Below are 17,113 nucleotides of genomic sequence, written 5' to 3'. Positions count from 1 at the left end.
CCGAAATGAAAAATCCTCGCTCCACCGCGTCAGTCCGAAGCGACGTCAATTACTGATGACGTTTGCACAGCTGTAAAAGCTGTAAAACGTGATATTATGGTCAGATCTGCAGTCAGACTGTTCTACTCCTGATTGCTATTGATGAGGTTTCAATTATATGCCGTTAGAAGCATAACAGAGGACGGGTGAGTGGTAGATTAAACCAACAGCCTTGTAGCCTTGCTTTAAAAAACCGTAATATACCAAGAATTTTCATTAATTTCTTGGTGACAGATACAATTGTTAAAAGGACACAGTTGAAACAAGAATCAAGATTACATTTGAAGGAGAAGAGGAGACGAGCACCCTTATGAGGAGGCACAATTCAACGTAATGAAAAGCACCCTATGAGATGACTGCAGCGGTCACGTGGTACTCGTCATGCTTTGTCCTGAGGTGTCTAATTCCTGCCAGCTGATCGGCGTAGCACAGTGCCCAATGTTCAGGCCCTGAAGTAGAAACGGACAGGCTGACTTAGTTTCATGAATTGATATAATTTAGCTGGTTGTCACAAATCAAGAGACGCTCGTAAAGATGCTTTGGTTTGAGGGTTCGATTCCTGATGCCATTAATGCGGCTAAACAGCGGAGTTGCGTCTTTGTCGTTGTCATTACAGGTACGTGTGTGTGTCGAGTAGCCAGCAAGCTAACGGGAGCTTGTGTGGGTGGCAAGTGATTATAAAGCATTAGCACATCTCCTTCAATACCGCTAGCGTGCTAGCCAGCCTTCAGTGGTAACAATTGCACTAAACCACTAGCCAGCAAGCACAGCCAACCAACTATCAAAGAATTATATATTAAAGGGTCGTTACTCATATTTGAGGAAAATGATCCACCGAAAGCAAGAAGACAAACGCAGTAACTTAAATATGTTGTAGCTACAATGGTGTGCTAGCTAGTAGTGTTGCTCACTGGCCTGCGTAACGTTATTAAGGCAGAAATGGAAATGCCTTTACAATAGTGCCAGTTGTCGCTAATAGCCTTACCATATTAACACGCCTAGAAAGAATACACGTTAGCTATCCTATATGATTTTTCTCATGTTACCCGACATTTGTCAGATTATGATTCAAGTAATCTGGGCAATGTATCCCCCTGCTGACAGGATCAGTACAGTTGGTTCACACGTCAAATGATAGCCAGGTAAATAAAAGCGTCACTAGTTTGAGTGGGTCATTATTTCATCGTAGGCACCAGTAATGGCAGTTGAGAGTTTAGTGAATCAGAATCAGAAATACTTTATTGATCCAAGAGGGGAAATTTAGCTTTAGTTAACTGTAGTTGTTTAAATCATTGGAGCTTTGTAGAAAGTATCCAACTCCTGACAGCATGGTTTAATGTATTGACAGTGAGCTGCAACTAAATGACTTCTCATTGTCACTCTCTCTGTTCTCAGGGGAGGATGAACAGTCAGCACAGCTGATATCCAGCTGGGAGAATTACAGAGTTTCAGAGGCAGCTCAGAACAGTTGTGTGGCCATCAAAGTCGATGCCAAGAGGTACTCATTTGTTAAGTTAAATGCACAGTGTGTGGCACTGAATTTTAGGTGCAAGAAAAATAATTGTCTTCAAGTGATCACACACTTTAGTAAACTTTAGTAAAATCTGTAGTAAACTTTTATCTAATTTAATGTGACTTAAAATTAAGTTTTTTTTCTTTTCGGAAATTTATTGGCCATATTGTGAAAAATTGTTTTTGGCAACGCAGCAAAGCAGTAAAAATACATGACAACATAAATTAACAGTGCAGTGCATATAATTCCTTTGTGTTTGTTTGATTTAATACATTTAACAAATTGATTTGAATGTGTATGGAGTTTTACCATGTGATGTGTTTTTTTTTTTTCCCCACAGTGAGACATGTGTGCAGTTCTCCCAGATCTGTATCTTTTTCATTATTCAAAATACTGGTCATTTCCTCTTGAGTTGACTAAGTGTCGAGCTACAACAGAAAGTAACTTGATTACGGACTGGTCTCTGAGGAAAGCTATTAGTTGCACTACTTGTTACAAAGTCACATTCTTTGGCCAAATAAATACTGTTGACCTAAGCCCACATTATAGAGTAGTTTCCAATTTGGACCAGAGCCAACCTTATGTATGTTTCAGACCATGAACTTCCCCTGTCAGGCTAAATTAAAAAGGAAATGTTTATAAAAGAATATATACAATTAGTCATTCAATAGATGAAATCTCTCAACCATTAAAAATATCTTGTTTGTAGAGGTTTACATACTGATGATACTGGAGTCGTCCCAAGCTGATCCTAACGATCATTGTCTGTGGGCCACCCAGGAATATTTTAATTGATAAATATCTGCTAAAATAAAGTTAATCAAAATCTGACTCTGTCTTGACTGAACTCTACTGAGATTTGTCACCTCAGCCCGCTAGTGTTTCAGCACTGCTCTCCTTAGCAACACTGAGCAGTGAGAATGAAAATTAGCGTGTGAAAAATAATTTGGTTGTGCTGGTGATTGATTCTTTTCTGACACTGGTTTGGCAACATTTCATAAGCTCTAGCAATAATAAAATCTGTAAGCTCAGTGTAGAAAACATTCAACTCACAATTTTTCATTTTTTGCTGGTGCTGTCACTTTAACTGATTATTAAATGGGAGCATGTCACATCAGCTATCACTGTTATTCTGGGAATTACTTGCTAGCAGGCCAAAATTAAACATGGCCATTTTTTTTCTCTCTGTAGCTAATATCTGTACTCAGACAAAAAATATTTATGAGGTGAGGTTTAATTTTGTTCTGTCATCAAGTTACTCATGGAATGAACATTAATTGGTGATAGCTGATTATGTCCTGATGCCAGCTATATTTCTCATTTTAACCAATGAAAATCAATGGTCAGCACCAGCCAAAAATGAGAAGCTGCTACATGAATGTTTTCCACACTGATCTTTGCTGATGATAGATAATAGCATATCTTAGCTAATCTGTGTTTTACCTATCTGTCAGATAGAATTTTTCACATTCACACACTCTAGTTTTTACTTGGAAATGTGGTAAAGTGGTCCACTGTAGGCTGTGGTTAAGAGGAGCAGTGCTGCAACACCAGCAGCTGAGGTGGGCCAAGTATAGTACAGTAAAAAAACACAGTGGAATACGGTAAAGGAGAATGGGGTGGAGTAATACTAATATTTATTCTAGCTGATGGCAATCGGTTGAAGTAGTTTAAAATTTTTGATGGGGGCATCTCATGTTTTTGACTTAGCCTAAGTTTTAGCATTTATATCATTCATTTACCTTTCATCGTTTTCTATGACCAGTGAAAATGGTCTTCCATAAGTGTGTGATCAGTGAAGATAGCTTTTTATCCTGCATATGTAAACATTAAGTGCTACAAAATATCAGTTGCTGGGAGCTTGTTCTTTAACCCACCCTGTGCGAAGATCCAGTGGTGTGCATACCCTCTAGCTTCTTTATTGGAGAGAATGGGATTCCTCTGGAAGTCATCGCTGGCAGTGTGTCGCCTGAAGAACTGATGAAAAGAATCAACAGAGTTAAGCAGGTATGAGCAAAAAGAAAACTACTGTTTTTTTTTTTTTTTTTTTCAAACTTTCCACATATTTTATCTAGCTAGCAGTGTGTCACTGGTCATCAAGCATGTTCACCCGTAAATGGGTTACAGAACACTCAGATGGATCACGCACATAGAATTGAGTAAAATGAAACTGTAAAGCCCCTGATGCCGCTGTACATTTTAAATGATTTTTTAAATTTGTTTGTCAGTATAATTTTATTCAAAGTTCAAGGAAATCCACAATTAAAAAGCAGTTTTAAAAAAAGTAAATGTGTGTTTTAAAGTCAGTGAGTAATCATGTTAAATAATTGCAATCTCAGTATTGACCGAAATAAGCCTGATTATGACGTAATTGAGCAGTCTGGCCTACAGACTGGTAGAACATCCCTGGCATGGTACTACACACTCAATAATTTGACTTGAGCTTCTGCAGAAAGTAGAATTGGCTCTTCCTTCTTGTACACACAGCCTTGATGAGCTGAACGCAGTCCAGCTTATTGTTCAGGTGTCCTTCCAGGTACAAGTAGCCCTGACCCGTGCCCATATCTATTCCCTGGATGGTAATAGGTGTAGCAGGTATTTTAAAACTCATTTGTTTCACCATTGTTAAGCTGCAGGTGGTTCAGGACACACCCCTCAGCGAAGGAGTCTACCAAGCCCCTGTACTCAGTGCTCTGTGTCCTCTCATTGATGTAGCTCACAATTGCAAAATCATCAGAATTTCTGCAGGTGGCAAGACATGGAGGGTGAACAGAAAGGGCGATTAGACCATTTCCTGTGGGCGGAGGTACAGCTAGGGTGACATAGTTGAAGTCCTCTGATATGGTGACAAAGGTATTCAGGTGCTGCCTGTATAGTCTTGTGACAGTGTGTCTGCTAAGTGTCAAACTTAAACAACCAGAATGATGGCATGGGAAAACTGTGGGCATGGGCACAAACAGTCTTTAATGCGATATTCAACTTTTCAACTTTAGGATTGCGCCATTTGTTGTCAACACAAATCCCCCACCTTTCTTCTTGCCACTCATTGTACTTGTGTACAATGCTCAAGTGCTTTGGGATTTCAAGTTTTGCAAATACACTTGGTCAAAGTGAAATGACACCAACGTTCTGTGTCCAATCGGTCACAGTCCACATCTCCTGAAAGAGTTCTGTGTCCCAGAAAATTTGACTTATCTAATTATGGGCATTATTTTCCCGTCTTTCTTTGTCTAAGGGACTAATGGAGACAACAATGTTTGAAGTTTTTCTAATATTGAATGAGAGTTCAGCAGCCGAAGCCATGAAACGGCCTGCAATGTAATCTGTCCAGGCCATCAATATAATGTTTGTTTTTGCCACAGAGAAGCTCAGATTGTTATTTTAAGTGTCTGACAATATTATGGAAAGGATCCTTACAGAGATGGACCTTGAAAAAAACTATGTGAAACTCATCAAAACCTTCTTGCTTCATCTTTCCACTGTCATAACAATTATCGCCAACTGTGGATTGATTGAAATCAGCTTAATTCAAAGAATTGAGAGAGGACAGGCATCATAGAAGCACTGAAAACGGCATGTTGAGCCACAATATTTTCATATCTACCTCAGGAATTATTTTTAACCTGACATTATGCGCAACAATATTTCCCTGACATTATGACCAACAATATTTTCCTGGTTAAAAAAAAAATAAAAAAACAGTAATGACTGGACAACACAAACTCTGATTTTTTGACTGTCCATTATGCACTGCACTCGGTGGAGCTGATGCCATGCTGCTGCCTTTTTTGTTCCACAATTAAATATGAATTTTCACAGCCGAATGTATGGATTTCTTTTAACAATTTGAACATATTAAAATTTAGAACATTCATTCACAGCTCTATTCCTGGCTCACATCTAGTTGCAGGAAAATAAAATGGATGAAATAAGACTCAGGCTAACTCAGCAGTGGGAAATCAGGGACTGTTCTGCCTGCGTCTTTACAGAGACCTGGCTCCATCATAATATCCCTATGCTAGCTAGATCCAAGCTATTACATGTGATGAGTGCACCGTGTTCCATGCCGACAGAATGCATTGCTCTGGTAAGATGAAGGGAGTCCAAAGTTGATAGACAATGTTTCCCAGATGTTGAGCTTTTACTGTGAAGATTCCAACCATAGTATCTGCCCAAGAATTCACAGATGTCTTTGTTGTTGACGTTTCCATTCGTCCAGATGCAAACTCAAAAAATGCATTACAGGAATTTAATGCTATATGTACTGTAGTGACCTCAGAACTGTTTCACCTAAGTTCCACCAGCATGTCCAGACCCACACCAGGGGAAGCACTATCAGAATCAGAAAAAACTTTATTGCCAAGTACGATTTTACACATATGAGGAATTTGTTTTGGTGAAGTTGGTGCATGACACATCCACTAAAAATAAGCCATTAAATAAGTGAAAAAATTATAGTATAAATTAGTGCTGTCAATGTTAAAATATTGAATCGCGATTAATCTCATGAATGTCATAGTTAACTCATGATTAATCGCAAATTAATTGCACATTTTTATCTATTCTAAATGTTCCTTGAATTATCACTTTAATACTCATATCAACATGGAAAAGTGGATAGGCTTGCTTTGTGTAAATGTGTTTTAATTGAAAGCAACAGCGTGTAGTGTTATATTTCACACTAACATTCTCACTTTGAGCAGTCATTCACATTTGAATGAATCAAATCTCACACAATTTAACACTGTCAATAAACAGATGACAAAAAATAAATAGTTGGTTACAAAAAAGCCCCTTCAACAACCCTTTCTAAGGGATCAAAACAGGGTGATACAAGATAAAGTTACAAAGTGTACAACATTGTAAACTAGGGTCGCTTTCACACCAGAGCTCCGCTGTAAACGGACCAGAGTTCGTTTCCTCGGATAGTCCACTTCATTTGGGCAGGTGTGAAAGCTCATCCGAACTCTGGTGCAGACCAAACAAGCGAACTCTGGTCCGCCTGGAAAAAGTGGGTCTCGATTCGCTTGCAAGTGAACCCCGGTTCGGTTCATATGCAGTGTGAAAGCTCACCGGACCAAACAGGACCAAATGTACGTAGTGACCCTTTATGCAGTGCGTACGCAGTGCTTCTAGGGTAGAGGAAGTACAGCGTGCACTCCAAACCAAAACAAACATGGCAAGAGGACAGATGTGGACTGATGAAGAGCTCAAAGCTCTCCTGAAATATGGTCACATGACCACATAAGCCTACTTCTGACATCCACTCACAAAAACAATGAAATTTTTAAACAGTTTAGTGAGAAAATGGGGGGAATGGGTTTTAATCGAACAGCTGAACAATGTCGGATTAAATTAAAAAAAATTGCGCCAGCAATATCACAAGGTCCGAGACTTCCTTCGACAGAGCGGGAGTTCCAGGGAGGAAAAGGACTAGTGTCCCTGGTATGATGAACTGGACGCTATACTTGGAACAAGACCCACTTCTAATCCGAAGCACGTCGTAGAGTCATACGAAGATGTGACAGCACAGTCGACATCACCAGCAGCGTCAAGTGAAAAAGATGACTCCGTTGATATGGTCTCAGAAAAAAGCGGTAAGAGTTTGTGTCTACTTACGGTGTTTCATCACTTCACACCAGCAACAAAAGCAAACAAAAAAGAACATAATCCGAGGCACTCTTCTGGGAAAAAATCAAAAGGTGGTCATTTTTGTGATGCTCACGATCACCTCTTTTCCTTTGCCTGCTGCTCCGTTCCCATGGAGACAGAATATTGTAGTTTTTACTTTACTGCAGTTACTGGTCCTGTAATTTTCACTCTGAAATCAGAAACATCAGAATAAAGGCTTTTTATTTTTTTTTCCCAGAGTAGTGCCTTAGTTTTTGTTCTTTTTTCATGCTTATGTTTCCCCACCAAAGATCGCCTTTACCACTTTTTTAACTTCCTGTGTGCTTCAGACTTTTTCCAGTGAACAATAACTAGACAAACTTTTGACACAGAAAATGGCATTTTTATTTTTATAAACAGGGGACCAGAGCTCAGTGGACTTCAGTCTTGAGGAGGAAGAGGGCACACCAAGCACCAGTACCCCCAGGCCTGACAAAGGCAAGAGCACCCCACGGTGGGCTATTCAAAACCCACAAGTTACCATCAACTACTGGAACAACCCACCTGATCCCTCAGTTCAGCAACGGGACACTTCTTCTGTCCTTCATGATGTAAACAAACTGTATGACCTTAAAGGTAACTAGACACAACACAGTGTGGTGCACAAACCGTTGCCTTGTTTAAAAAATGTTTTGTATTTTCTGTTTAAAAATGTAAAGCAGATTTTTTCAGAAAGAATGTTCAGCATAATTTTGCATTGTTTTTATTCTTGAATGCTTTTCTTGATGCCAGTATTTTTGCACTACAGAGACATTGATGTTACTTGGTTAAAAAACTATTGTTTAAAAATGTAAGGCAGGTCATTTTGAGTTTTTTTGAAAAAGTGAATATATTTGGGTTGTGGACGGCTAGTTTTTACAGAACAAGACATTGATGTTACTGTGAATCTGTTGACATTTATTGATGTCCATGTTTGAATATTTATTGATGTCCATGTTTGTTACAATAAACATGCAAAGAATTGTCATACTATCTAATTACAATTATTCATTTCAAAACATTTAAGGTTAAAACAGAAAAATAATGGGCTTAACAAAAAACTATTGTGCTAGCTGTGCAACCCCTATATTAGCACACACAGTGGCATAAGGGTTAAAATGGAGCACAACACTCACACCTGTGTATTACAACATGAATTGCAAACGTGGATATTTTTATCACTTCCACAAATACAACACAAATTATACCTTCTCAAATTACAGGTGCACAAATCCTGTTCTACAAATCAAAAATTAATAAAGTCATACTCTCAACATTTTTGCTTTAATTGCTGCAGTGAATATGGTTAATAACACATTCACACACCCGTATAAGAAAACAATTTCTATTATCAGATAATTTCACCCAGTTTGGAACAAATAAAACAGGAGAAAACAGCAAAAGCTTGTCAGTGTGAAAAATAGGCACATAGTGCGTCTCTGATATGGTGACCATGTTGGGCCTGATGGAGATTGTCATCACCAGCCTGTCCATCATCTTCAGGATCCTCGTCTTCCCATTGCACGTTGTGTATTTCACAATAGTTAGGTAAAATACAGCAGGCTGTGATGATGTGGCTGACCAATGTAATGTGTGCATCACACCTTTTGAGGAGACATCTCCATCTACCCTTCAGCTGTCCGAAGTGTCTCTCTACAGTCATCCTTGCCTGACTGAGTCGATAATTGAACTGCGTTTCAGCTGGTGTTACACCTCTCCCCTCCGGAAATGGCTTCAGCAGCCAAGGCAGTAGTGGGTTAGCCACATCGCCGAGAATAACCAGGGGCACATCCACACCTTCAAATTGCTCAGTCCACCCTGGAAACAACATGCCACTCTGACCCTGACGATACACGACAGATTTTGCAAAAACTCTGGCATCGTGGACTTTACCTGGCCAGTCACCATTGATTTCCCAAAATGTCAATTTGTGGTCAACTACACCCTGCAACAGGATCGAGTAGAATCCCTTCCTGTTGTAATAATCTGCAGGGTGATCTGCTGGTGCCAGGATGCTGATCTGGGTCCCGTCTATTGCTCCCATAACCTGTGGGAACCTCCATTTATCTTGATAGCCCTGGACAATCCCCCTTAGCTCCACATCAGATGGGGTCTTGATGTAGTGGTGTTTCATTTCTCGGTTTATGGTTGTCACAACCAAGTGGACATGCCAACACCAAACAAATGTGAGATAGATCTTTATTCAAGATTGGTTGCCAAACGCCACAGACATATTGCCACCAGAAGACCTACAGGGAGAGGGTGTCTGTATCTTGTACTCTGGTGTGTCAAATTAGGCCGCAGGATGTTACATAGGTGCTGAAAGGTCACTCTTTTCATTCCGAAGTTGAGCTGCCAGTCTGTGTCGTTCCAGTTTTCATTAATGTGTTGCCACCAACTACAGGAGCGTAGATTGGCCCACATGCTCCTGTTGAGATAAAGCACATTAGATAAACACATATTATACCTAAATTATAGTTGAAATTTTAATAAACCCTCCTGTTGTCCTCGCGTCAAGGAAGGACGAAGGAAGGATGGAGGGGAAGAAGGAAGGAAAGAAGGGAAGTAGGAAGGAAAAAGGAAGGAGGACAGAAGGACAGAGGGGTCGAAGGAAGGGAGGGAAGTAGGGAGGAAAAAGGAAGGAAGGAGGAGAGGAAGGAAGGGATGAATGAAGGAAAGGAAAGGAAGGAAACTAAAATCAATAAACTGTCAGAATTCCAATAAACATTAAAATAGGCTTATATAATAAAGTATTAAGAATGATTAATTCTAGTACATTGAATAGTAGGCTATCTGATCTACAATTCTTATAGCTAAATGAACCCAAAGATTCCAGTAAATTCAAATGTAAATTATGCGAATTAAACAAATAATTTTCTATAGGTTTACTAAAATCATGTATTCTGTGCTAAAATACAACGTATCTCATCTGTATGTAGCTTGATTCTGCATCTCTATTTACAGCTCATTAGTCCTTACGTGAATGTTTACTGTTGCTATGGCAACAAGTGACCGTTGACATTAGCAGTTGCTAGCTAGCTTAGCTCAAGTGTCTGTACAACAATAACCCATAAATTCACAATTTGGCATATTTAAACAAAATCAAATCACAACTACCAACAGTCACAGTCCATAAACTCTGAGCTCATATGTTGTCACGTTAGATCGTCAAAGTTAAAAAAATAACAGAATCAATCCCTGACAAGCTACTATAGCATTTTAGGAACAGTTGCGTTCACTAACGTTGTAGCATTCCCTAAAATAATGTGACCAAGCACAATACAAGATGGCTAGACCACCCGTTTGTGATCCGTGAGGTTACATACCTTGCCTGCCGTCTGTGTAGCAACACCAACAACCCGTAGTCTGTCAGCAGTTCCTCAGTCTTCTCCAATGCCACCTCTCTTTTATTCACTTTTAAACACTGAGAAATGCTCCATGCTTCGCTGCCTTACCAGGCGGTCATATTGCACCGCTTGCCGAGCCATGTGCATTTGAAACATACAGAGAAACACCATCCCCAAAACAGCCAACTTCACATGATGCCCCATGTTCACTGTTGTTTTTCTGGGCCGGGAGGGAGGGATTTCCCCTCCTACTTTGTCCAATCGACAAGCGCCCCTTTCAACCACGTGACGCTGCTCAGAAAGTTTGGTGCGCTTTAGAAATCACAGTGTGAAAGCTGAACCAAAACTAGTGATAAATGTAACAATGTTGCGACTTCCAGCTCCCCAGTTGAACCGAGTCTGCTTGGTCAGGTGTGAAAACGACCTAGGACTCACCCTATAGTGCAGTTAAACCATGGCTTAAACTTTCCTTTCTTAAGTTTCCTTCAAACATAATAGCATCCATATGCCTCTGTCGAAAGCCATGTCGCCTGGTTTTGACAAGGAGGCAGCGGAGAATTCGCATTCGCCGTGTGTTTGGCCATCAAGTGGTATTTCAGACTGGATGTGCTACGGTGATAATTCAGTTCTCCCGACAATACACACAGATAATTTTGGCTGATTAAAAGGGTTAAAGCATCAGGAAAAAACAGTTAAGTCTGGAGAGATAAACCTACAACAGCATCACAAATTTGTCAAAATTTAATTTTGTTCTGATATCATATTCAATTCCATTAGAGTTAATTGTATAGCGCCAAATCACAACAGAAGTTGTCTTAGGACACTTTCCATATAGAGCATCTGCTATCTACAGAGACCCAACAATTCCAATTGTGAACCGCCCCCTCCCTCTGCTCATGCTGCCAGCTGCTGCTCATTCAAACAGCTCTGGAGGCTAGTGAAAGCCATGGCGGAGCAACAGCCACCCGCAAAGGAGAAACTGCCCACACAGCTGCTGCCAACAACAGCATATACAGCTAAGACAACAAATAACCGTAAAGCCAATAGGCTGATTGTTACAGTGACACTGCGCAGTGCCTACGGTATGTTAGCGACTGTGATGTAATGGCTTGGCAGAGTAAGCTTGTTTCTGATGCTAAGGCTAATGTTACTGTTTGTCACGGCAGCCGCCGCAGGGAGGAGGGGCTTGGAGGCAGGTCATGAGTGCAGCGGAGGGAGGGGGAGTGACATGGAACTTGTGTTGGTTCAAATTTTCAAGTCTGCTCTCTTCTCGATCTTACCTACTGTAGCTTTAACAGAGACATATATCTGTGTATCATTGGCATAACAGTGATATGACACAGCCTGAAGACAAATAACACAATGGCAGAATGTACAATGAAAAGAAGATTCATCCAAGGATTGATCCTTAAGGGACACCACACAGCAGAGTAGCTGAGGACAACATGATTGTAGATACAGACATTCAAATATCTATTTGTCAAACAGGAATGAAACCATTGCTAAACTGTACCAGAAATGACTTGCACTTGCTCTGTATACGGCATTCTGTAATATTCAATTTCCAGTAATGTAGATAGGTAGGTGTAGGGGAATTAACTTAATTTGATGTTGCATTCATTGATAAACTATTGGGGCACCATTTTCCTCAGCTAATAAGGGCTGCAGAAATTAACTGCTATAATGCTGATAAAATACTAACAAATGGACTAACAATAAACCAGTCTTAAAATCTGAAGTGTAAACTCTGGATACAGGGATCGTTTATATTCAGCTCAAAAGGACACCGTCTAACCATGACTTGAATCAAAGTCTCATTTATTAAACACGATTATGGATAATGAATAATGTATCATGAATAGTATGACAGAAGATATAAGGTGATGTGACATAACACAAAAGAAACTTATGGCAAAACAAGTTTGGCGATAGTGAGAAGTAGTTGTAAGGGAATAATAGGGACACGAACGTAAAGTTAAGTGATCAAATGAATAGTTGAGAGAATTTGGACAAATTAGCAGTATCGTAACCTCACGGACCAACTCTTATTCAAACCCGCTTAGCATGCCTACTTGGTTGATGACGTCCCGGCAAGTTCTGCTCCGAACTAACTCGAAGATGCCCAGATGTTCGTCCGCAGCTCGATCTGCTCAGCGGTCCAGTGGAAGGCCCAGGCACACCAAGGTGAAGAGCTGATGTTGGATGGTGATGTCTTCCGAACTGGGTTCTACGGTGTCGCTTACAGATGAGGGACGGCTCCGGATGGTTGTTAACCCAGACCGAGGATCAACAGCTGCAGGGTTTTGCTTCAGTTGAGTCCGGGAAATTTTATTTTATCTCTCTTCTCTTCTATGGCTGGTCGATATGGGTCTACAAAATTATTATTATTTGACTAAAATTTACTGATATAAAAACAAAACATGTGGCTTAGAAAAATGAAAGTTTACGGCAAAAATATAAAAACACATCTTCTGGAAAATACTCACGCTACTCAGTATGGCTTTTGAGTCGCTTGAATACGGAGAAAACTTAAAGAGCAAAATGAGCGGACAAGACTAAGACAAAGTAGGCTGGATAAAACTCAGCGGAAAACAACTAGATGTTAGAAAGAAAAATTAAGAACTGAACAGAAGACAGAAACAGAATAGAAACTAAAGACAACTAAAAACTGACGAAAAACTAAAACTTAACATAACTAACAAAAACTCAACTGAAAAACAAAAACTTAACGTAACATAACTGAGGACTGCTGCATTCTACAAGCAGTTTTAAAAGTCGCTCCAGGGCGCGTCTAATGGATAGGCAGTCGCTCATGTGGGACGGTTTGCGACACGCAGTGTGATTTCGCCTCATGGAGCTAGAATTAATTAATGATTCACATGAGGGGCTCATCTGCTTCTCACTATGGTCAATCACATATATTTTGAATGGATGATTTTCAATGGCATGGAGATATCTCTGCGCCAGACATCCTGTCTCTCTCTGAAATCACATCTCCTTGTAAGCAAACCAGGTGGTCTATAACTCAACCAGTTAGACTGGTTTACAACTCCATTTCTCTTGAGTGTTACAGAGAGAAAAAGAGGGACAGAAGAGGTCAGTTAGAGGCCAGTTCTGCTACATGGGTATTCTTTTAAATCTGTATGGTTGGTGCTGTATGATTTTTTTTGCTGCATTTGCCTTTACGGTGGATGACGTCAGACCACTCTCTGGTTGGAGTTGAAGCTTTCAGCCTAGCGGCTGTGCTACAGAAGCCTACGGAAGCCTCATTAGGGAAGGCTTCTTGGGAGCCTAAACACCTTATTCAGTGGTGTTAGGACACATCCAGGAGAACTTGTCAGCCAAATCCGTAACGGGATGTTTAGCATTGATGTAATGCTGTGTCTATACACTTTGTATAGTAGTTGTTACATCCTGTCAATGGACTGCCCATTCTCACATATTTGATGCAGTGTTTCTTATACGCTACCAGTCCATTCAATTACAATTAGTCATTTGGCAGACGCTTTTATCCAAAGCGACGTACATATGAATTCACACATCAATGGCACTGCCTTGGGAGCAGTTTTGGGGTCCAAGGATACTTCGGCATGTGAACTGGGACATGGGATCGAATCACAGACCTCCTGATTGGCAGACTGCTCTACCTCCTCAGCCAAAGCTGCCCCCTCATATCTTAATCCCAGGTTTCTGGTCACAGACAGCAAAAGGCTTGTGCTGTTTTAAGCTCATGCTCACACAACACAGAAGAAGCAATAAAGGTCCTAAAGATATGGTGGTAGCCTTCTGTATCTTTTCTGAATTAAAGTCCCGGTGAATTCTAAATATCCAGGATCCACTTTCTGTAGATTTTAGCAGAAAAAACAAGGATATCAGCATATGACCAACTGACTCAGTTATGCTGACTGGAAGCTACTGTTGATGGCGTCGAGATCGCAAACAAAGGAGAGGGAACCACCAAGGTCTAAGGACAAAGCTATGGCTAACCCTGCACCAGCTATCGCTACCCAGTATCTTCCTCACCAATGTTTGGTCCTTGGCTAACAAAATGGACAAGCTATGACTTTGGATCACCTCACAGAGAATGTTTATGGATTGCAACGTCATAATTTTCACTGAAATGTGGCTTAACAACAGCATCCCAGACAATGTGATAAAGCTGCAGGGATGCCGCATCTTCAGAGCGCACAGAATGCCAGAGCACTCCGGTAAGACCAGGGGCGGAAGACTATGTATCTATGTGAACAAAACTTGGTGTACAGACTCTGTTATCACCGGGAGTCACTGTTCTGCCAATCTGGAATATCTGATGATCAAGAGCAGGCCCTTTTATCTGCCCAGAGAGTTTACATCAGGGGTGGGCAAACTGTTCCACAAAGGGCCGCTGTGGCTGCAGGTTTTCTTTCCAACCAATCAAGAGCTCACAGTTTGACCAATCAGCTGTCTGAAGAGTGAGATCAGTTGATTGAATGAGTCAAGTCTGGTGTGCTGCTGCTTTGTGGAACAGTTTGCCCACCCCTGGTTTACATCCACTGTGATAAGTGCATCTTATATCCCCCCGATGCTAATGCTAAACTAGCAATGAAAGAATTGTGTGCTGCTATCCGCAAACAACTAACTGCACACTCTGATGAAGCCTTTATTGTTGCTGGAGACTTCAACCACTCCAACTTGAGGACTGTTCTCCCCAAATTTCACCAGAATGTCTGCTGTCCCACCAGAGGAGACAAAACCCTGGACCATATATATACAAACATTCCTGAGGCTTACAAAGCCACCCCCCTCCCCCACCTGGACAGTCTGATCACCTCTCATTGTTCCTACTCCCCAAGTACACACCACTCGTCAGATGTATGAAGCAGTCAGTGAGGACTGCTACAGTATGGCCAGAGGGAGTGGACTCCACACTCCAGTACCATTTCCAACACACAGACTGCAGTATGTTCGCCACCTGGGCCATGCTGGTAGTGATGGGAATTCGGGTTCTTTAAAGAAAGCCAGTTTTTACGGCTCAGCTCTCTTTAAAGAACCAGCTCGTTCGGTTCCCAAGTGGCTCCTCAGACTTTTTTTAATTACTAATATACAAAACATACTTTATATCAAATTTAACTTCATTTCCTACCATCACTCATTTTCTCACCTTTTCAGCATTTTGTTTCTGGCACGGCTAACTCTGTGTGTATGTGTGTGTCAATTGCGTGTTTAACAACAGCGATGAGTCAAACTACAGGGATGAGGTTCAGCAGCTGGCGATGTGGTGCACCAACAACAACCTGACCCTCAACACCAAGAAGACGAAGGAGCTCATCATGGATTACAGGAAAACTAAAGGCTGCAGTTACACCCCCATTCACACTGAGGTTGAATGTGTCTCCAGCTTGAAGTTCCTGGGTGTGCACATCTCTGAGGACCTCTTCTAGGTCCTCAACTCCTTCACTTTGATTAAGCACCTCTACTTCCTGAGGAGACTGAAAGTTAACCTGGCTCGTCAAATCCTAGTTAACTTCTAACGCTGCACCATCGAGAGCATCCTGACTAGGGATGCGCCTATCCGATATTGGTATCGGTATCGGTCCCGATATTGAAGAAAATTCTAGATTGGGTATTGGTGACAATAGATCCGATACATAGGGGCCGATCTATTCAGTCTAACGCTATGATATAGGCGCCGCGAGTTGCGTCATGCACAAGCAACACGCAGTGCTGAAGCTCACATGATGTGAACCGCATTGTTTTCAAAATAGAGTGAGCGAAAGGATTGGCTATCAGGAACTTTTTCACACTACCTCAGCTTACAAACTCAACGGATACTTGCAATACCTGTGTAGTAAATGTTCCGAGGGGCTGTGGTAAAATGTCAAGTTATAACACGACCAACTTAATCAAGCACCAACAGAGATTTCACGTCAGGGAGCACGCTGACTTCATTGAACTGGATAAACAAAAAGGAGGCGGTATGTCGCAGCTAACTTTGCAGGAGATGGAGGCAAGAGGTGAAAAATTTAAACCTAATAGTGCGCCGACATGCTTCCTTGAAATTATTTGTCCACATTTATCCCATCCTGGAATGTCCTTCCTCCGCGGTAGACCAGGGGCCCGTTGCACAAAACTAGGATTAAGCCATCCAGGATAAGTGAATGAGCTGGGTTCAACCAATCCAAAACATGACCGTCCAGGCTTAATCGGTTGCACAAAGACCAAGCCAGGATGAGCAGACACGGATTCAACAAGCCAGGTGAAACCTATCCAGGATAAGTATGTGCACGCGGCTTCCTCAAACAGACCCCGCCATTGATCACAGATTCACCGATTCACCATGGCAACTAGAGCGGCATACTTTTTCCCGTCGGAGGCAGAAGTCCTCATGGAGGCTTACGAGGAGGTGAAGGACCAAATTAAAAAGAAAGGCAACACCACTACAGTTATAAAACAATGAGAGAAAGCATGGCAAAGTATTGCAGACTGCCTGAATGCATCAGTAGCGCACAAATACCCACTCACTGCTCTGCTGAAACCATCACAATTACAATCCAAATAGTTGAGTAACATCTCCGAAAACATAGTT

The 17,113-nt window shown here is 41.2% G+C and overlaps 1 protein-coding gene across 2 annotated transcripts in view; it reads left to right on the top strand.

Moving 5' to 3' along the window:
- Positions 1 to 429: 429 nt before the first annotated feature.
- Positions 430 to 17,113, top strand: part of ubxn4 (UBX domain protein 4) — a 53,677-nt gene continuing 36,993 nt past the window's right edge. For both annotated transcript variants that reach the window (XM_070975855.1, XM_070975853.1), the window contains exons 1-4: positions 430 to 655; positions 1,435 to 1,537; positions 1,893 to 1,921; positions 3,441 to 3,559. In XM_070975855.1, coding sequence (XP_070831956.1) covers positions 574 to 655; positions 1,435 to 1,537; positions 1,893 to 1,921; positions 3,441 to 3,559 — 333 coding nt within the window. In that variant the 5' untranslated portion in view covers positions 430 to 573. The remainder of the gene's footprint in view (positions 656 to 1,434; positions 1,538 to 1,892; positions 1,922 to 3,440; positions 3,560 to 17,113) is intronic.

The sequence above is a fragment of the Chaetodon trifascialis genome, chromosome 12 (genome assembly GCF_039877785.1).
Source record: "Chaetodon trifascialis isolate fChaTrf1 chromosome 12, fChaTrf1.hap1, whole genome shotgun sequence".
NCBI classification, from domain to species: domain Eukaryota; kingdom Metazoa; phylum Chordata; class Actinopteri; order Chaetodontiformes; family Chaetodontidae; genus Chaetodon; species Chaetodon trifascialis.
Note: the sequence above shows the minus strand (reverse complement) of the source record. Positions and strands in the feature narration are given on the sequence as shown.